Source organism: Chionomys nivalis, chromosome 6, assembly GCF_950005125.1.
Source record: "Chionomys nivalis chromosome 6, mChiNiv1.1, whole genome shotgun sequence".
Classification (NCBI taxonomy): domain Eukaryota; kingdom Metazoa; phylum Chordata; class Mammalia; order Rodentia; family Cricetidae; genus Chionomys; species Chionomys nivalis.
Window position 1 is genome coordinate 49,104,417 of NC_080091.1, and position 22,474 is coordinate 49,126,890.

At 44.1% G+C, this 22,474-nt stretch overlaps 1 protein-coding gene across 1 annotated transcript in view; it reads right to left on the reverse strand.

The window, feature by feature from the left end:
* Nucleotides 1-6,498, reverse strand: part of Tapt1 (transmembrane anterior posterior transformation 1) — a 51,040-nt gene extending 44,542 nt beyond the window's left edge. The window contains exon 1 of the mRNA XM_057772660.1: nt 6,285-6,498. Coding sequence (XP_057628643.1) covers nt 6,285-6,474 — 190 coding nt within the window. The 5' untranslated portion in view covers nt 6,475-6,498. The remainder of the gene's footprint in view (nt 1-6,284) is intronic.
* Between the last annotated feature and the right edge of the window lie 15,976 nt (nt 6,499-22,474).

Here is a 22,474-nt window from a genome sequence, read left to right on the forward strand (position 1 = left end):
AAGTCCCGGATACACCTTGTTTTATTGGGAAAATTCTCTGCCATAGTGGCGTTTTGCTTGGTGACTGTGGAGGTCAGTTTTTGACATATTCCGTGCTTTGTTCTGGTCCACGAAAAGAACGTGGGGTCAGATGGAGAAGGGACTACTGCACCAACTCTCCTACCTTTGAGGTCCGTGACGGTCAAGTCACAAATCTCAAGTTCCCCAAAGAGAAAACTGAGCCTGCTGCCAGTTCCACCTGTTTGGGTCTTGCCTTCTACAGAGATCCGGAGGCACTTGCCAGTGTTTGTGGGAGAGCAGATGAAAGCCACAAGGCAGATGCAGTGTCGTGTCTACATATTAGCTGTAATAGTAACCACTCCTGGTGTGCTTGTTACCTAATATCTATTAATATTATTTCTGCAATCCTGGTTCTACAGTGAAAAGTATCACAAGTACATTTAACAAACAATATAACCTACATTAATTAGATTTCATAAACAGGTCATGATATGCACAAAAATGTTATGACTGTATTATAAACACAAAAGAGGACCATGTGAGGAATCTACCTCTAGAAATACAAGAATCTTAGTGTTAAGCACCAAGTTAAATTCTTAACTCCTGCCCCAAGTTAGATTCTATAATGCTAAAACATTAAATCATAAAAGAGTATTCTTTAATTACAAGTACTCAAAACTGTAAAACCAGTTCTATAGATATGGCTGTCTTGCAGATGAAGAAAAAGAAAACCAAGATATAGAGAAGCAAAGGCATCTCCGAGGTTACCCCCAAACCAAGTGATAGACCAGAGTGAGAGTTCTGGTCAAGTGGGTGTTTTCACTACTAGATTGCACATTCCAGTACTGTTCTTTCTTGGGACAGGGAGTTGCTATGGCTGGCTGGTCTAGAACTCACATACAGATCAGGCTGGCCTCAAACTTGAAGTGATCCTCCTGTCTCTGTTCCAAGGTACTAGAATTATAGACATGAGACACCGCGCCCAGCTTCCAAGAGTTTTTTAAAATAGACACCTATACTCCTTCTGAAAAACCCAGTACCCCATCAGTTCCTATTCTCTGTACTTCCACAGAACCTGAGCTCACTGCTGTGCAGCCACACTAAGCCAGTGCACTCCCTTAGGAGACCATAACCAAGTACCATGTACCTTATTTTTATAATGTCCCTCCTAAGCAAGCTCTAAATGTAACAGTTGTCTCTGCACACAACACCATGCTAATGGGCTGGAGAATGCTTTTCAAAGGTACAGTAAAATAATGCTTACTAAAGCCCAGGCTTCATGGTAGCAAAGAGCATGAAGGCCTTATCCTGCCTCCTTAACAATAAGGAGATAAGACCCTGTTCAAGGGATGGGATCCTTCTACTCTGAGGCAGCTTACAAATGTCTTCTCTTCACCGCGTCATATAATTCTCAGAACAATTATAACTAAAGAGGGGAAGACAACAGTATTCACATAATACAAATGAAGAAAGAGAAAATCAACAGATCTGTCAATCCACTTAAAGGACAAACATGAGAGCAAAGCCCAGAACTCTGACCAGCAAACGCATGGCGCTCTCTCTCCTGCCATGATTACATCCACACCCACTGTTGGTTATGTTAGAGAAAAAGACCTGGCTAGAGTCTGCTCTGACCCGTGTCAAAGGAAGGGGCGTCCACTGCCTTGGACCTGACCTGTCATGTTGGCCTTGCTGCCTGTGCCACTATCCCCCTCACTCCCCGGAGAGGTGGCATTCTATAGACCTATTTGAGTTTACTTGTACTATGACTTAGGGTATAATCTTTTGAAAATAGAGCAACTTTACTATTTAATTATAAGTATGTCTATATTAGAAGAGTGTACACATTAATAAGGTAAAATAACACCAGTCGTAAGTCCAAATCAATTCCACCAGTGTATTTAAATCAGTATTCACCTATCACAGAAATGCTCTGTAAACCTGTACTTTAGATTGAGAAATAAATATATCAATCCTTTTCCTCATCCCTGAAACAGAACTATTAGTCTTACTCATCAGAGACAGCTTACTACAGCTTACTTTAGGAACTAGAAGCTAGGATCAAAAAGTATTTATTAAAATAATGAGTAATCATACATATATTTATATGTTCAGCAATAGGTCTAAATATATCTTTCTTAAAATACTGCACTGCACATTTAAAACAGCAAATTGGAAAGGAATGCTGGTTGACCGTTAAACTATGAAACATGCATATCTCCAGCCTTAAGAAAGTGTTTCTGAAGTTTAAACAGATACCTTAAATACTAAACATACTTTTCTTACACATAGGCATGTTTCGTATAGGGAAACTAGGAATCAACTTTTCTAGGAGACAGCACAATAGTAGTTTTGCCCTCCTAAATCAAATGTAAGAAAAAGAACCATTTTGCATACTATATTTAATTTTTTTAAAAAAAAAAGATTTTTATTTATTATGTATATAGGTTTCTTCCTTCATGTATCCTGCAGTACAGAAGAGGACACCAGATCTTATTACAGATGGTTGTGAGCCACCATGTGGTTACTGGGAATTGAACTCAGGACCTCTGGAAGAGCAGCCAGTGCTCTATTCCTCTGAGCCATCTCTCCAGCCACCTATATTTAATTTCTTGAAGTTTTTTATTGTTTGTTTTGTTTTTTGAGACTTAGGTTCCCCTTGTAACCCAGGCTGCCCTTGAACTCAGAATCTTCCTACTTCTGCCTCCCACCCTTTAAAAAATGTTTACGGTGGTCTCATTTAGGACAGTAAAGAGGAAGAGTCTAGAGACAGAAAGGTACAAAAATGTGAGAAGTGTATCAACAAACCTATAGCTAGCTTACAGGTCACAAACAATAAGATGCAGGAACTATGAATTGTTTGAAGCCCATTGTCAATCTGTGGGAACTGGTAACAGAAAACCAGTTGGCTTTTCTGGGTTTCCGTTTTTCTTTCTGCTCATGGGGCTACAGCAAGATGTGCAAAGGCGGAAACAAATGGACAAGGGTGAGCTCCGTAAGTCAGCATGCTAGAGAACAACAGTCCAGCACCCGTCCAGCACCAACAGCACTGGTGACCACACCTGCCATCAGGCGTCTCATTTTACAAGCAAGGCTTATCTGCTCACCTCCTACACCTGCCTTATTGGGAACTGTTTGATGCTCCTGGGCAAGTGTCATGTTTATCTTATTACAAACCTGTTACGTCTCCATGGAGAGTAAAACAGCTAAGTTAAATACTGTTTAGTAGTGGCCTGATGAAACAGAGCCAAGTGGATTAAGCAAGTAGTCTAAACAAAAGCAATTCAACAACTGAACCAAGCTAAGAACACAGATTGCCTAATTTGTAGTCCAAAGTTGACTTGCTAGGCATCAATTCCCAAAGGCAAGTACAGCTACATAGAGCCTCTCTCACCTGGAACTTTGTGGATGAGTCAAACGGGACAACACAGGAATAGGATGATACGCACTGCTTACTATCTGGTCTATGTCTAAAAGTGCAACATGAAAAGGCAAGAATTTAAGAGTATGAAAAAAGAACAAGGTGAGACTGCAGTTCTTGGTGATCACTACTCCCAGAGTTCGAGGCCAGGGACCACATACAAGAATGGTGAGTAGTGTATCCATTTCTAACTGTGCTAACGTGTGAGTAGTAGTATATGTCAGACAGTACGTGAGTCTGAAAAAAAGATGCTGCTGAGAGTCAAATGAAAGCAGAGTCTGAGAAACAGGAAGAAAACATAACTGACAGATAAATGCATGTCATATTTATAGCGTATATACTCAAACTAATAAACATATATACATATTTTCTTCAACAGATAATCAGGATGGGCAGGAATACAATACAAAATGAACCTTGACCACTGCATTTTATTTCACTTAAAGTATGGATACGCATCTTAACTGGATATTCATTTAAAGAGACTGCTAGACTGTTCGGACTGACCAAGAAATGTCTTATAATAAAAGCCCTGAATTCCTTGGGGGAAAATGGTAAAGGGGACAGTGGAACTAAGTGATGGTTAGAGCCATCTAGACAACAAGATTATGACTTTCAAAGGGAGCGGCAAAGACTGCCCTAGCTTGCAGAGGGAGGCCAGGGCAAGTCCACAGGAGCCTTTACAGAGAAGGGTCAAGTAATACTTTATTTAGTGTGAGCATCCAGTTTTAGGAGAGATGTCGCCAGTCTGACACCAGGTGGTGCTCTCTGGCCCAACCGGTAAGTTTCCTATATTTTGGAAAGGAGGCAAAGAAAGAGAACAGCCTTGAAAGAAAGCACTGGAGGTGAATCAAGAAAGCATAGATTTCTACTCTAGGCAGATGCCACTGCCAAATGAAGTCCCAGTCAGAGGTGGGCAGTGAGAGCTGCTTGAATCTTTTTTTTTTTTTTTTTTTTTTTTTTTTTGGTTTTTCGAGACAGGGTTTCTCTGTAGCTTTGGAGCCTGTCCTGGAACTCCCTTTGTAGACCAGGCTGGCCTCGAACTCCCAGATATCCGCTTGCCTCTGCCTCCCGAGTGCTGGGATTAAAGGCGTGCGCCACCACCGCCCGGCGAGCTGCTTGAATCTTAAAGTCAGACACCAGGGGACAAAACGGGGTGATTCATATGGAACCCATAGAGGAAAACCACTGGCTGGTACCTCTAACTGAAATGATCCTGGGATGCCTGCCTAGGTCCCTAATGTCACCTACCAAAACAGGGGTAGCCACTATCGGTCCTTTACACAAGACTGATGGACAGAGGAAAAAGGAGGGTCATCCCAATAGCTAATGCTGTGTATCTCCCTAGTAAGGACTTTCTGTCACTGGAAGTTGACAACTTCAGCTTTTAACTACTAAGCACACTCTGCTCAGTGGACCGCCTTGGAGAAGAACAAGTGTGTGCTAAGAGGTGAGTTTATGGAAATCCAAGTATTCAGGGGCACCTTAGGAAAGTCCACCTCTTCACAAGTTCAAGGTCTGAGTTCACCAAGGGCTCCTCATAGCTTCGTTCTTTTCTTCTTCATGCTAACAACATACGGTTTCAACAGTAACAGCTTTCCCGAAGCTCAGAAATACTTCAAAGAAACTGTACTGAAACCTGGTCACCTCTATTGCTTGCAGCAGTCAATCTAAGTAAACAAGCAGCCGAGAGATGGAAGACTTTGTCTTATTAGGTCCTGCCAGTTCAGAGAGCAAACACTCTTGCAGGGGAGAGTTTAACCGACAACTAAACCAAATAGAGAATGCTGGAAAAATTTGAAGTGGCTAATCGAAAAAGACCAAACAAGGCACAAGTTTTCAAAGATACGGAGACCAACATAAAACTCTACATCCAATTCTGAGAAGGGGCAACTCTATCAGATCTATCCACCAGTCATTTTGTACTGCTAAAACTTTAACACCCACAGCGAATGATAACGTGAATGTGTTTATACAGGTTGCACGCTCTAGAGGCTAACACAGCCCTCATTCCACTGCAGTAGATTGGAGTAAGTGGGAAGAAATGCCATCAAGTTGCTGTCCAAGACCTTGGGCTTACCATGTAATCACTAGTATACCAAATGAAAGAAACATGTCAAAATCTTCCCTTTTCTTCCGGGCTGACTACAAAGCTTCCCTATGAACACCAAAGCTATTAAAAATTCTTTTAAAATAATAAGGCCCAAGAACACACAGGAATTCTAATATTTTAGCAGTATGCTTTAAAGTGTTTATGGACGGTGGGGCTCAAAAGTGGTACATGATTTCTTGTGTGGCAATGCTGTTTCTCCTGGCAGAAGTTTCAGTTTGAGGGAAAGTCCACATGTAACATTTTAAGGGGTGCCGCACATTTCGGAGGAAACTAGTGAACTTCACGGTCACGACCACACTGTCAGCTGAGTCTACGAAAAACGTATTCCAAGAGAAAGTTAACAGGTTTCCGAGGCTCAACTTCGCATAAAACACAGGGTGGGGGGGGGGGGAGTCACCTTGGCATGGACATCATCTACAAAGCCCCGCGCTTCCCATTTTTGACCTCTTTCGGATGCGGGGGACGCCTGTCACTGTTGAGACCGGCCGGGAGCAGACGGTGACCAGGAGAACAGCCGAGCTATGGGGCACACCTGGCTCGGGGATGGCCGCGGGAGCGTCGGGCCGCGCGCACTAGCGGCCGGGGGAGCTGTCACCGGCCGCGGGGACTCGGGAGCCATCGGAGCCGCGGCCGCTGCGCGCGCCAACACGAGACTGCGGCGTCCCCGCCACCTCAGCCCGCGTCGGCCCCTCGGCAGCCCGCCGCGGCCTAGCGCCGCCCGCCCGCTCGCTCGCTCGCCGCCCGCCTCACCTGCGCGGCCGCGGCGCTTTTCCCGCCGCCGGTCGCTCTCGTAGAAGCCCAGCGTCTCGGTGTGCTGCGGCGCGGGCCCGTGGCCGCCACCGCCCGGCTGCTCCGCCTCGCCGCGGCCCGTCCGATCGGGGCCGTCCGCGCCGCCACCGCCGCCTTCTCCCGGGGCGGCCGCGTCGCAGACGCCCGCCATGTTCCGAGCGCCACACACTGTCCCCGCCACCACCTCCCTCCAGCCGCCCGCCCGGCCTCCGCCTCCCGCCGGCCCCCTCGCCGCCTCGCCCCGCCCCTCGCCCGAGCCGGGGCCGCCGCCATCCGCAGCCCGCCGGCCGGCGCGCGCCATTGGCGTCAGCGGCGCGTGGGAGGCCGCGGTGGCCGCCGCCACGGCCGCCGCCATCTTTTTCCTGCCGTCGCCGTGGCGCGCGGCGGGCTCTGCGGATCGGGCCGCCGTGCCCGGCTCCATGCTGCCGGGTGGCGCGGTGGGGGACGGCGGGCGGCGGCGGGGCTCGGCGTGGCTGTCGGCGCGACCCGAGCCCCTGGTGCCACTGCGGTGACCCGAGTGCGCCGGCGCGACCCGCCTGGCTTTGGCAGCGCGGCGACTGAGGCCGGGCTCCAGCTCCGCGGCTCCCGCCGGCGCCGGCCCGGTGGCTCTGCTGTCTTGGCTGCATCTGTCCTGCATATTTATGATCGTCTGTCACATTCCCTGTCCGTGGACAGTGTCCAAAGCCTAGCTCGGGGGAGCGTGCCAACAGGTGGGGGACTCGGCCCGACGGGCAGTGTGCCTGATGCGCCTGACGCGCCGCGGACATTCTGGGCTGCCTTTCGGGTTAGGTGACAGCCAAGGTGGCCTGGTTCTGTAACTTGGTCACCGCTTTCATTGGGGCCGCGACTATAACCCCTCGCTGCTAGCCGCTCTGAGCCCACCCGCTGCGGGCTGGGTGGAAATGAATCCGGCTCAGAGTTGGAGACCTTCACCCGGGCTTCCCGCGTGATTGCTGTGCGCCCCAGCAACTGGCACGGTGGCCCCTCGATTGCCTTCTTGCCCACTTCGGAATTTGGGATTTACCTGTATCGTTGCAACTTTTTAATTAGTAAAAGCATAACAAATGCCTCTCCTAGCACTGATCTGCCCTGCACTTAAGAGAACCGATGGAACAGGTCATGGTACATCAAGGAGATCCTACGGGGTAGCCTGACACCGGACTGTAAACTCCCAGTTTGCAGGACTGTGCATAGCAAGGCCATTTGATAGAAGAGCAGTATGTTTGGGGGAGAGGAAAGGTTAAAGAGGAACTTGCAAAGTCCAAGAAATCTCAATACCAATCCATTCCCTTGTGGAAACCCGAACAATGCAATATATCAGTTTTAACTTTGTTTGGTCAAAACAGAATCATGAAAATCAAAAGACATTAAGTTTTATAGCCTCTAAGGTTCCTTCCAGCCTAGATTGCATTATTCTCTGGTATTGTGCAGACAACCCCCTGTTTTATCTGCTGATTGTTAAGAAGGCAGCCGATTTTATTGCTTGCTTTTACCAGTGTCTGTGTCCCTCATCTGTCTGCTTATTGCCCCGCCATTCGCTTGGATCTAGAAGGGATTTGCTCGATTTGCTAAGGGAGGTTTGTAGGAATGGGCTTGTCGCTTTTTGAGTCTCAAACCTGAGGAAAGATGCTATATTTCGAAGGCTGTTCCTATCTTAAATAGTCAGAGAGGGAGAGAGGGGCCCGGTCAGGAAATTCAGCCTGTCCAAGAAGTGAAGGTGTTCCAGCCAGAGTAAGCATGATGGACACATGAAAAATTCAAGGGCTTTTGAGCTTCTCTTTTATTGGGCTTTAATACTAGGCCTACATTATTGCATCTGACTTGTAAAACTGCATAATTTCAAACTCACTGTACACACAAAATGCTTTAAATTCAGACAGCATTCTTTCCTTGTATAGGTATCTAATTAAATCATCAAGTAGTCTGTTGTATATACAAAGGTTTTTTAATTTTATTTTACTTCTTTCTATTTTGGGGGGTTTTTTGTTTGCTTTTAATTAGGGTCTCATTACATAGACCTGGCTGTCCTGGAACTCACTATGTAGACCAGGATGGCTCTGAACTCAGATACCTCCCTACCTCCCTGCCTCCTCAGTGCTGGGACTAAAGGTATACACCACCATAACCAACTTTTATTTTTCTTTTCATTTTAAAGATAATTTGACCTGTAGCAGTTAATTCAGAATCCAGGAAGCAGTGCTTCTAATCTACACTTAGAAACCAGGTGTGGTGGTACACACCTGTACTTCTAACACTCAAGGTCAAGGCAAGATTAGCAACTGGAAACTAAACCTAGGTGACATGAGGCCTCTCCTCCCCAACCTCAAAATAATAAGCATTCAGAACCCTCAAAATTAGGTTACAAATAACCTTAAGATACAAATAACTTAGTATAGAACCAGGAAACCTCTGAGGAACACTTAAGTACCAATTAAACATAATTTTTCAAAAGAAAGACGAAGGCTTAGGTTTACAACGCTATCATTTAAAAACAGGTGTTTTAAATAGCAGCCTTCTCCAAATCAAATATTTTGCGTTGAGTTATAGGACTAGACTTGGATGATAATGAGCTATAGTAAATTTAATTCTGCAAGCAAGAAACATGCTGCTGACTAGGTGTGTTCATGAAAGGAATTAACCAGCCAGGCGTGGTGGTGCAGGTCTTTAATCCCAGCATCTGGTTGCAGAGGTAGGCAGATGTTCAAGTTGGTAGCCAGCCTGGTCTACACAGTGAGTTGTGGGACAGCCAGAGCTACATAGTGAGACCCTGTCTCAAAAAAGAAAAAAAAATCAAGAAATTTTCTATTTGGGGGAAATAATTTTAATACAGTAGATAGAAGCTGAGAAGTTGGGAAGAGTGTTATGGTTGTTATAGCCACTGTGTGGCTATTGAAAATGGCAAGACAGAAAGCCATTTTGTATTCATTTTTATTTTATGTTTAAGTGTTTTGCTTGCCTGTATGTTTTGCCTGCATGTATGTGTGCATACCATGTGCATGCCTGGTGCCCATGAAGAGGACGTCTGATCACCTGTATCTGGAGTTACAGGTGGTTGTGAGCCAACATGTGGGTGCTGGGAACCGAACCTGGGTCTTCTGTAAGAACATCATGATTCCCTAGAGTGATGCTTCAGTGTAAGTGATTTTTTCGGTGCATTTGTTCCTTCAAGGAATAGTACAACAATGAGTATGGGGCTTGTGGTTACAAGTCTCGGGGCTGACACTGTCGCAACGACACATTTACTTGTGTGGCCCTGGAATTAATATATAGGCCAAAAGAGTACTATTTCCCTTTTGTGATAACGTGAATACCACCTTTATGATGCTTTCAGTTTTCAACTATGAAGTAGTTTAATCTCCTGATAGCACATCTAGCTGATCTCTTGTACAGTGATATCTGTCTCTAGTAGGAATCCACTTTGACAATACATGACTTCTAGTTCTGGAACCATGGAAGCCAATATTTAGTTTTGAAACTGTAGCTCTGAATTGAATTCATTTGCTATTTTATCTTCAGAGAAAAAGATAGAGGTTTCTTTGAGATTTATTTTATGTGTATATGGATGTTTTGCCCTTGTGCCTGTGTGTGTACTGTGTGTGTGCCTGGAGCCTGCAAAGACCAGAAGAGGGCATTGGATCCCTCAACCTCAAGTTACAGATAACCTGTGGGCCATCGTGTGGGTGCTGGAAGCTGAACCCAAGTATTCTGCAAGAGACACAGAGCTCTTAACTGATGAGCCATCTGCCCAGCTCCTGAGTGTTTGCTTTGGAGGTAGAGTTTCATGTAGCCCAGGCTGGCCTTAAAATTAATGATCCTCCAACTCAGCCTCCCAAGTGCTGGCCTTCCACATGTGCTCCACTACGCCCAGCTTAAGAGTTGAGGTCTTTTAAAGAAATCTAAACGGCTTTGCTGTAAGGTTAGGAATAAAAAGACACTGTTGGGTCTATGATGAGTCTGCGCTAAATTGGTGTGAGGTTATTATATCTCTGGGTTTCAGTCGTGTTTTCTGCCTTTGCAATTCTCCCCCCTCCAACGACTGACTCTCATGTTTTTATCCTCTCTGGGTTTGTTCCATAGAAACTAACTTTGTTTCTAGAAGAAGTAACCACACTGAATAATACACCTTTAATTGTAATTTACCCATTACAACTTAACAGTCACCAGCAGAATTTTATCCCCAAGTATTTCTTTACCATGAGAATATTTGACTGAGATCACAGTATTTAAAACTCTGAAAATTATACAAAATATTCTTATCTAATAATTTTTTTGCTAAAAGGAATATTTAGCCAAAGATACTGAGTTCTGAAAACTGAAAGACCAGTTCTATTTATGTGACAAAAATGTGGTCATGCGGTGGTGGCGCACACCTTTAATCCCAGGACTCGGGAGGCAGAGGCAGGCAGATCTCTGTGAGTTCGAGGCCAGCCTGGTCTATAAGAGCTAGTTCCAGGACAGGCACCAAAGCTACACAGAGAAACCCTGTCTCAAAAAACTAAAAGGGGAAAAAAAAAGGTATGAACATAATCCATGCTCTGTTAGACAACATTTAAAATTTATAGTCAATATAACTCTGTATAGGTGTTTAACTTTCTGGAAAATTCTAAAATGCTGATGAATGGGACCCAAATAATGGTTCACTCTACAGTATCAGTTGTTCTTATGGTAACCAAATGATTAATCTTTCACTTTTGCCCTGATTACCACAAATCATTACAAATATTCAATGAAATTTCACATTTTCAAAATAATCCTTTTGGTTCGTGCCTTCCTAGTTTTAGAGCTCCACCTGCTTTCCAGTTGTCTTCACACGCATCTGTGCTATTCTAGTTCTTTTCCGGGGCGGGCGGGCGTATATTTGTGAAATGCTTGTGCTCCTCTCATTTCTCGTTCTGTGCCACTTTCAAATAATGAACAACTTGCCTGGCTTCCCCTATAACCTAGGAAGACAGTCTCCCTCACAGAAAGGAGCAGTGTGTGGTCATGTGTTTAAAACAGCAGTAAAGACGGCATATAGTGTGGCGTTAGCCAGACTGTGTTTGAGGACGATTTGTTTTCTGTATTCTGCTTTGCCTAAGGAATACAAACATTGCATCGCATTCCCTTGAGCACATGTCCTCTGGTGGCACATACATGCTGGGTTTAAAATGTGACACATGTAAGTCACACATGAATTTCTGCTCGCTACGAAAGGCCAGGCTAGACACTGATCTTTATTCCTCTCCTTAGCGTTCACGCTGACCTTTCATCTACATATGTAGTAGATATATGGCACCATTAAATGTGTACATCGAGATGTGCTTATCGTGTTGCAAACCATTTTTAAGTATTCAATTTTGATGTTTATTATGGTGCTGGAGTTTATGATCTGAGAACTGGATAGATACTCCTTTTTAGAACAGTACTGTTTTATGAAATGTGGTTTTTACTTTTATAAGGTTGATAGAAACATGATATGTGATTTATCTTATTGTAGCCATAAAAGTCAGTCTCATACGGAGTTAAAGGAACTAAAATAAACGGATTCCATTCACTTTGGAACTGAATGGAACATGATGTTTTCCTTCAGTCTGCATTTATTTCTAACACTTAATCGTTTCTCATGGAAAGAGCCCCTGGTGTGATTAACAGTGGTATCTTGTAGGATGTGTAACTGATTTTTCCGTGTCAAGTAAATACTTTCCTTGGTATTAGGAGTATTTTGCTTTAAAAGTTGCTAATCACCAGCATTTTACTGGGGCAATATCCGGTATCCCTTCAGGGACTCGAGTAAACCCAGGTGGGCTCACCCAGGCAAGCACATGTTTTTAACTAACGGATGGTTTCTCAAAACAACTGCTTTTTTTTTTTTTTTTTTTTTCTGCATCAAAGTGGGTAAGATAGTTGTATGAGACTAGAACATAGGCTGGGATTTTCAGTGGTGGCAAGAAATGTTCTCCAGAAAGATGATGGGATATGACAGGGGAAACTTCTGACTTGAGACTGGGAAAGCTGGGTAGGAGGCTGGCCACTCTTGTCATGAGATATGCCTTGTGTTTATTGGCCTTATTGTCCTAATTCATGTAGCAAAGGACAAACTAGAGTCTCAATAAATTTCCTCCTATTCTAGAACCATGCGATTTTAGCTACTTCTTGCATTATTTTAGGCTGTCACTCAATGCTGATTTTGCATTCTCTTTTAATATCATTTTTTTTTTTGTATTGAATGCTTCTCAGTTGTAATGCTTATCTTGAATGGCCTACCTTCAGCCAACAGACTGTAGTACTCTTTTTCAGTGCACGCTGTTGATGTGCTTTTATGCGGTAGGTATTACACAAAGCCTTAGCCTGACAAGATAACTAAGAGGCACTTCCCTCCCAGAAGTAAATACTAGAAATGTATGTAGTAGTGTGCGTGTGTGGACACACTCACGCGGGGGTGGGGCTCAGTAGATGAGGTGTCATGGTAGTCATAGAAGAGGCTGACTAATTGTAGTTTGAGGGAAGCCACAAAGGCTTTAAAGAAGTGGCCATTGACTGGGGTTGCAAAGATGAGCTTGCCAAGCAGAAAGCAGGGCCAAGGAAGGCGTCTGAAGGACCTACAGATGATGTAGACAAATGTGCAGAGTGAGGCAGGAACACATAGCAATCTTTGATTTGAACTTGAAGACAAAGTTTCAGTGTCCAGATAATCCTAAAGAACATGTTATGAGACATTGGCTAGGCAGAAGAATGGGCAAGAATGGCCAAGAAACAGGCCTGGAAGCTAGGGAATCTTAAAAGGTTGCTGACACTGCCCTCACCTTCACAGACTGAACAGTTTGGAACTCTTATGTATGGAAATTCACTTGCACTTGTTTCCACAACAGCTGGGCAGGAACACTGAGGATTAGCTTGTGTTTAGAAAGTATAGTGGTGTCCTAAGTCTTCTTCTCAATAGCAAGTCCAATATGTAGTTAGGAAAATTTTCTAGCACCTGGCTTCTTTTTTCTTCATGGAAAGTTAGGGTAACACTTGTGGGGCAAACATTTTAAAGATTGTCTTTGTATGGCTGTAAGATGATCACTACTTGAGGGGATTTCTCAAGGGACTCAGATCCCGTTTCCTAACAGGCAATCTGATTATCACATGCACATCACTGCTCCTTCAGAGTCCCAAACCGAGCCACTTTGGTTCTACTGAAAAGGTAGAACGGGATGACGTTTAGGACGCTGTTATTTGTAAATTTCGAAATTCTAGAAGATTTGGAATAGTTATAAATTCCGAGAGGGAAAGCGCACTATCTGATTTTCTGGTCCATGTCAGTCTTCCCCCCAGACCCTCCTGTGGGTGGCTGTGCAGCATATGTCAGCTTGCAATGAGACTGTCCACTTTGAGCCATTTCATTTAGACACTCGTTATAATGTAAGTGCTTTTGCTTTTACTTTGGCAATTGGTGTGCAATTCTAATTAGCACTTGGAACACAGTGGAATGCGTTGATGAGGCACAAGACATGAAGAAATACATTCATAATGGCCTGCCTGAGGACTCTGGCAGCGTCCAGAAAAGACACTCTCTGTGCGATGCGTAAGCTTCTGAGAACTCACCCTGGCTGGCATTTATGCTCTTGTACATTAATCATCTCAGTGTTTTCAGATGTCAAAATATTGGCGTGCGCATTGCTGTCATCTGTGCCACACTGAGAATACTAATTTCTTACTCATTTTGGTAAAGTGGCTGATGGATGAGGAAACTATGTGCTTTCTCTATCTTCCAAGGATTGTCCTCCAACTTTGCCCTTCTGTCTTTTCCCAAATCTCTGAAGTTCCCCATAACCATCTTTCACTAACATTTCCTCTGCGGCCACCTTTCTCTTCCGTTTATAACAACTTTCCACCCTCTACAACTTCAGACTGCACTGCATAGCATTTTGTTAAAAGTGCTTCCTCCTCTGTCGACCTTTCTGGTGGCTAATATTGTCATCTTGACAGGACCTGGAGTCACCCGGAGAAAAACCTTTGAGCGTGTCTGCGAGGTGGTTTCTAGATTGGGTCAATTAATGCGGAAGAGCCACTCTGTATATGGACAGCGTCATTCCATGGTCTGGGGTCCTGGAATGAGTAAGAAGGAGAAAGCAAGTTGAACCCCAGCATTCAATGCTTTCTGCTTCTTGATTGCTGATGCAATTCAGGCAGTTGCCTCAAGCGCCTGACACCAGGCCCTCACTACCTTCAAACCAGGAGCCAAAGTAAACCCTGCCAATAAAGTTCTTCAGTCAGATGCTTTTGCCACAGCCACAAGAAAAGTAGCCTTTGTAGTTCTCAATGCCACCTTTGTAGGAGCCCTTTTCCCGAATTTGGTTTTTGGTTTTGTTTTTTAATGACATTCAGCTGTAAGGTGCAAAACAATAAACTAGAAAGAAGGCACACACGCATCATAATTGTGCTGTTAGAGGATGAATATTCCTCCTTACCTGCCCTGGGGACTGGAACCAATTACCTTCTTTGAACTTCCTTAAGTGAGGATAATAATACCTGTTATGCAGGATTGTGGTCAAGATTAAATAACTTCCATCTCTCAACTCAACATGTATAGAGAGACCTATTACTCATTGGAAATTGCAACTATTATTTACTATACTTAGTACTAAGAACATGAAGGTGAACAGGCCATGACCCTGCCCTAAAGACTTTATGAAAAGGGACAAACAAGAAGATAGACAACTGCAAAATAATCATTGATGAATGAGCAGGATTTGTGAGGATAAGGGTTGGAGTGAGGGCATCAGGAGGGCATTGAGTAGAGGGCGAAGTGCACAGACTACGTCAGAGTCAGAGCAGTGCAAGCTCAAAACACAGGGGGAGCTGCAATGTCTCTGTGATGATGTGACTCGGTTAGAGCTGTGAGCATCAGAAGGGGCCTTGTAAGCCAGCTGAGGACACAGAACCTGCGAAGGGAACAGGATCCTATTTGTGCTTTTAGAAGATCTCTTTCCTTGGCAAGGTGTGGAGTTCTTTGAAAGGGTTCAGTGAACCAGTATGACCAGTTAGGAGGCTGCAGTTAGACCAAAGGTAGCATGGGCAGCAGTGGGAATGGGGAAGACTCAACACACAGAGAAACTTAAGGAGCTGGAAAAGGTGGGGGGTGAGGCAGTGGTCATCTAGAGGAGGGAAGGAGAGGAGAAACTTTAAGGAAGATTATAGGATTTTGACTTGGGCTGATGGTCCACTGTGTGACATAGGGAATGCAAGATGGAGAATTCATAAGCTACAGTTGGTTGCTGTGTCTTAAATGTCCCTTCCAAGAAATCATGCTGGAATTTAATTGCCATAGTAAGCATTAAGAGCTGGGCCTTTATGTAATGATTAGGGTTTGGGGGCTGTGCTCTCGTGTCTAGGTTTATGTCACGGGAGTGGGCCCTGTTGCGGACATTCCACCCTCCGTTCCTCTCTCTCTCAGGCTCCCTTTCATGCGCATGCGCATAGGCACACATATTCATTCTCATCATGCGCTGCTTCCCACCATGTTATGATTCAGTGGAAAGTCTTCCCAGCTGTGGTGATCAATATTGACTATCAGCTTGGAAGGGTCTGGAGTCACCTAGGAGAAAAAGCTCTGGGTGTGCCTGTAAGGGAGTCCATGCACTGTGTTAGTGGAGGTGGGAAGACATACCTGCCCAAGTGTAGATACCAGCTTTCCCTGGATCGAGGTGCTGGGATGAATCAAAATAGGAAAGCAAGCTGAGCACGAGCAGCCACTGCTTTCTGCCTCACTGCGGATGCAATGTAAACAGCTGCCTCATGCTCCTGACACCACACCTCCTCTGCCACGATAGACAGGACTCTGGAACTGTAAGCTACAGTAACCCCCTGTAATGGTTATCTTTGTTAATACAACCTAGAGTTGCCTTGGAAGATATCTATGTGAGGTGTTGTCTACAATGGGTTGCCTGTGGGCATACTTGTGGGGATTGTCTTAAGTTAGTCGATAGGAGAAGGCCTATCCCACTGTGTGTGGTAATATGATTCCCTAGGAAGAAGATTCTGGATTATGTAAGAGTACAGAATTTTAGCTGTGCACATGTAAGAAAGCAAGCACATTTATTTCTCTCTGCTCTTGATGGGATGGCACATGACTAGCTGCTTCAATTGAGAGGTAAAGTATACTCTTTCTTACCTAAGTTGTTTTTTGTTAATTATCTTATCAGAGCAACAGAAATGAACTAGAGCACCCCCTTTCTTTAAGTTACTTTTTGTCAGATCGTTTATAACAGTGAGAAAGTACCTAATACACCAACCTTTCAAATCACAGCCGAACAAGTTTCTGTTGTCATTTATCCAGTCTGTGGTTTTCTGTCGTGGCAACAGAGAGAGAAAACTAAGAATGTGGGGTATATAAAATGAGTCTAATATGGAAATTAGGATTTGGGGTGCTCTTTGGAAGAGTAGGGCATTTTGACTTTTATTGTGATAGTTCTATATATTGTAACACTGATTCTTTTCTTGTTGTATGTGAATACTCCGTCATCATATGACATGTCAAACACTGATGGGCTTTGTGGCAAATGTTTGTTCTGGGAGAACTCCATTGCACCATTTAAATCTTTGCTTTAATTTTCAATATGACAGTTCTAAATTCTTTCCTCTTGGACTTTTATTGTACCAAGATAATTTGTACCAGCACAGGATCTTTCTAATGTGAATTTTACAATAAAGTCCTGATATATCAACTTCGTTTTACTTCGTCTTTCAGATATTTGCAGTTTAACCCTTTTCCATGCAAAATCTCATTTGAGCTTATAGAACTGCTTCTATGGTGTCAAATTTACCGCATCAAATTTTAGACATCTAAACTTTCATCAGATTGTTTTGATTTTTCATCAAGTTGCAAGCAATAATATTTTTCTCTTTTATATTTTTTACTATTCTCAGGTGTATTTTACCTTAACTTAAAAAACAAAGCCTAGGGGGCTGGAGAGATAGCTCAGTGGTTAAGAGCACTGACTCTTCTTCTAGAGGTCCTGAGTTCAATTCGAGCAACCACATGGTGGCTCACAACCATCTGTAATGAGATCTGGTGCTCTCTTCTGGGGTACACATGCAGGCAGAATACTGTATACATAATACATAAATAAATCTTTTTTTAAAAGCCCAATATTTTCTTCAGAGAATTATTTCAGTATTGTTATTTACTCACGGCAGGTGATTATTTCTATTTTAATTGCATCTATCTATGTATGTATGTATCTATGTATCTACCTATGTATCTATGTATCTATCATCCATCCATCCATCCATCCATCCATCCATCCATCTATCCATCCATCCATCTATCCATCCATCCATGTATCTATATATCTATGTATCTATCTATCTATGTATCTATCTACCTATCTATGTATCTATCATCTATCTATCTATGTATCTATCATCTATCTATCTATCTATCTATCTATCTATCTATCTATCTATCTGTCTATCTGTGGATGCACATGGAAGTCAGAGGAGAACTTATAGAAGTGGACTCTCCCCTCACTCTCCTCCATCTCCCCATGTAAGATCTGGAGATGGAGCTCAGGTCAGGTGATCAGGCTTGGCTGCAAGTGCCTTTAGCCTCTCTGCCATCTTTCTGGCCTGTAATAGGTGATTCAGAAGCCTCCTCTCTATCTATAGGAAGTTTTGCTATGTGTAGTTTGGCCCTTGTCAGTTTCTAGTTAGTCTCTCAGATCAAAACTGTCCCTATGAGCATCAGTGAGGTATATGTGCTCAGAGATAACCCAGGGGAGATGTCCAGGAAACAGCTTCATGGACACAAGAGTGGAGACTTGTTTGATAAAAGATCTGTGAAGTTCATCTGGGCCCAGTGTCATTTTCGCTTGTGTCTGAAACCCAAGAGAATCTCACAAGGGGAACACATCATGAGAGATTACCCTCCAAACCCAGTAGGATCAATACTATTGTAGTAAGAAGTAGATAGAGAAGGAATGTAACACAGAAAGGCAAGGCTGTAGAGAAACTCACAAGAGGGAGGAGTCTGATCAAGGAAGAGGAAGTGGTCACTGAGGTTGGCAGCCGGGGCGAGGATACGTTCAGAAGTGTGCTGTTGAGGCTTAGCAATAGCGACGAGAGTGCACCTGTCCTCGCGGAAAGCCATCTCACGAGTGGAGAAAGATATATCCTTCAGCATGTACACAAGTTGGGGGGCAGGTCAAAGTGGAGATAATTTGAACTGGTAACGCTTGCCTGCCAAAAGGGAAGTGTGTTTCTTGACTAGTCTATTTGTTGCCCTTTAGTATGGAGGAGACTTGAGCATGGTGAAGCCTTAATAGGTTGATAAGAACAGGATGAGCTTAGAGCTGAATTCCCTGGTGAACATAAGTAAGAACCTAGTCCTCTCCATAGGCTGGGTCTTAGACTTGTCTACCTGCCTGCATCTCCACATCTGGGGATCCTTCAGCAGCCTGTGCCCAACATCATCCACCAGGCTCATCTAATTATACTTCTCTGATTTCTCCTTCAGTTTCTGATTCTTTCTGTGGATCAATTATTAGCCAAACCCTACTTGCCCAGCACTTCAAAATATTCACTAGACTGGAGAGTTGCCTCAGTCCATAAAATGCTTGTTACACAAGCATGAGTTCAGATCCTCAGCACCCACCCTGAAGTCTGAGTGCACAGTATACGCACACACTTAACACACATCCAGCTCACTGAAAGGTGTCTATTCCTAATCCACAGCCATGTCACCTGTCACACTGCCTATTACTGCCCTTCAGAAATACTGCTGTCCCATAATGCCGTCGCATCAGATAGAATTTGCTGTATATACTGTCTAGCTATGGGCTGAAGACTTAATTACCACATGTATGGTGACCCATCATTCACTGGTCAGGTAAAACAAAACAAAGTCCTCTGCGCTGGCCTTCCTTGCCACCATCACTCTTCTCATTTGTCCCACGGCTGTGCAAATTACAGGAAAATGTATGTTGCCTCACACAAACTGGACAGTGGTCAACACATGTATCATTTGTGTTTATCAAGCAAGACTCATTCATTCATATCATCACTGGTTATTGGGCATTTCCTAATACCAGGCCAGAGAGCTCACACCATAAAAAAACACAAGCACAGTCCTTGGGCAGCTTCCTGTCTAACAGATAACCCAGTCCTCTTTGCTCTGCTGTGTGAAAAGGTGGGCAATGAACCAGCTAGTTTAGGTTAATCAATGCTGGTAAACTTTCTTTCCTCATCTTTGTCCTCCCCACTTCTCCTCCCTCTTTCTCCACTCCCTCTCCCGCCCTTCACTTCCCATCTCTCCTTTCCCCTTTCTCTCCCCACCATAGAATCTATTAACAAACTTTTGAGTCCACTCAAACATGACATGTGCTCTTCTAACCGTGCCTCTTCCCTGCCAGATTACACAGCCTCAAAGGTTAACTTCATCTCCAAGAATGGACAGGTTCCAGGACTCTATGTATCTTAAAGGAAACTTGCCTGCTTATATGGCAGTAGAGACCAGCGGCCGAATCTCCAGGACACTGAAGGAAGGGCATTCTCTTTGAGTCCCTTTGTAATTCCAGCTTGCATCCCCCTTCCATCCTATTCTGACACTGTTCTTGTTCCTGTCATTTTGCCTGCGGGACAAAGGGCAGGACAACTTTGTTGGCTGATCTTGAGTCTAGCATTCTGGCTTGACTTCTGCCAATCTGAGTTCCTGGCATGAGGATCTTTTTTTTTTTAAAAAAAAAAAGTGGACTGACCAGCCACCATCTACATTCTTCCCTGACAAGTCTAGCCTCTGTTTTTGCTGGTTCTGACGTAAGTAAGCTCAGCTCCGGCTTGCCACTGTTTCTGGGTTCTAGTGTTGGTACTGATCAGTGCAAAAATAAAATAAAAGAACAACAAAAACTCCAACTAAAACAAAACAACCTCCAAAGCTCTCAGTTCTCTTCTTAAAGGGAATAAGGTAGTTTATTCTGGTGCCATGATGAGTGACTGTGACCTGGGGACACAGATTTAGGTTACCCCAAATTCCACATTCCAATGTAGTTTTGTGAAGTTTTGTAGTTTATAGAACAAAAAAAAGTCATAAAACCAGGCAATTCAAATACATTGGTGGATACATCAGGGTTACAGCAAGATAGGGGAAGCTTCTCTATAGGTCATCCGGTAGCATCTGATGACATTCTTGCTTTTGGGTTGGTCACTGCAAGGGGTCTGCTAGGTACGAGATTCCCAAGGCTTTTTATTAGTCACAGAATGTTAGCTCTGACACAGAGGTGGATAAGAGATGGCTATATGGGGTGGGGGTGTTAAAAATAGCCCAAGATAGAACAATCAGCATGTGGACCTGTAACATTGCAGTCTCCCTACAGTACTGCAGTTCTGTCGGCCAGTCCGTTTCCACAGATACAGCTTCTTTCTCAGAGCTCTTGTTCACACGCTATATAGGGGACAGAAAGGGGACATCAAGAGTCTGGAAGAGCCCAGGCAACCTGGAGACAGCTGTTTTTGCTTCCCCGTATCAAGCCTTGGTGCTTTGATTGAAGTATGTCCAGTGAGGTAGAAACATCATCAGAGATACCGGTTGTCATTTTAATCCCCAAACTGAAGTGTGCAGTAAACACTGTTAAGATGATCTCTAAGTCATGCCACTTTCATATGAGCTCTGAAGTCTCCTTACCATACGCTGTTGGAAAACAGAAAGGAGGGAAAGAGACCTGCTTCCCTCTCGGTGACTCTTTCCCTGTCTGACAGGGTTTCCATTGGTGGCTGGAACACACTCCCTGCTATGACTGGGAACTGGCTTTGCTCTTTGTTTGTAGTACTGACATGGCTTTCTCACAGCCCATTCCATCTAGTGTGTTTCTCTGTGTCTGTCTCCAGTTTGCCTTGCTTGGAGTACAGGCCCAGGTTGGTTGTGGGACCCTTTGCTTCTGGATTATAGTGACACGATAGTCTCCTCTTAAGCATCCAAGGCTGCTCTAGCACCTTCTTGTGCAGGTGGAGGAACTGGGAGTGTAAGTCAAATGGGCTTTTAATTTCTACTCTAGTCATCTATTCCCCAAGACACTGAACCTTTCTGGGTTCCACAGAATCAACCAGAGGACCCAGAATGCCAAAGGAGGGCCCCTATAGTGTCCTGCCACATGGCCATCCACCAGAGGGTTCCCCTTAAATAATGGATTCTGTCTAAATATTGATGTAGGGGGGTCCTTCTTTCTATGTGTTGCTTTCATTGGTTGAATAAAGAAAACTGCCTTGGCCTTTGATAGGGCAGCCCTTAGATGGGTGGAGAATACAGAACTGAACTCTGGGAGGAAGAAAGCAGGGTCAGAGAGCCACCTGCCATGAAGCTGCAGGTCAGACATGCTGAATCTTTCTTGGTAAGCCACGAGCTCATGGTGACATACAGATTATTAAAAATGGGTTGAATCAATATGTGAGAGTTAGACAATAAGAGGCTGGAACTAATGTGCCAGGCAGTGTTTAAATGAATACAGTTTCCATGTAATTATTTCGGATAAACTAGACAGGTGGCCAGGAATGCAGCCTACCACTCCTTTTACTACAAAATATATTTCTAACTAATACAAATACTAGTATGCTGTGGGACAATGGTCTTGTACCCTGTCACTTGCATTGTTTTAATAAAACACTGATTGGCAGGAAGTATAGGCATGGCAACCAGGCAGGAAGTAGGGGTGGGGCGAGGAAAACAGGAGAATTCTGGGATGAAGAAAGGGTCAGTCTGCAGTTGTCACCCAGACATTGAGGAAGCAAGATGAGAAAGCCTCACTGATAAAAGGTACCAAGACATGTGGCTAACATAGACAAGAATTATGGGTTAATTTTAGATGTAAGAGTTAATAAGAAGCCTGAGCTAATAGGCCAAACAGTTTATAATTAATTAATGTAGACTCTGTTTGTTTCTTTGGGACTGAACAGCTGTGAGATCGGGTGGGGCAGAACCTCTGTCAGCACCAGTATAGGAGGGTAGTGAGGACTGCAGGTGGCAGTGATAAGGTTGGGGGTATGGTGCCTCGTCTATGCATCTTCTCTCCTCCAGTGTTCTTGTCATTTTCCCTGACTGCTCTTTTCTTGAGACATCTGGGTTCTCTTTCTTCAGAATACTCTTTTTTTTTTCTACCATTATCCTTTATTACTGCTCTACAGACCTACTTAGACTGGAA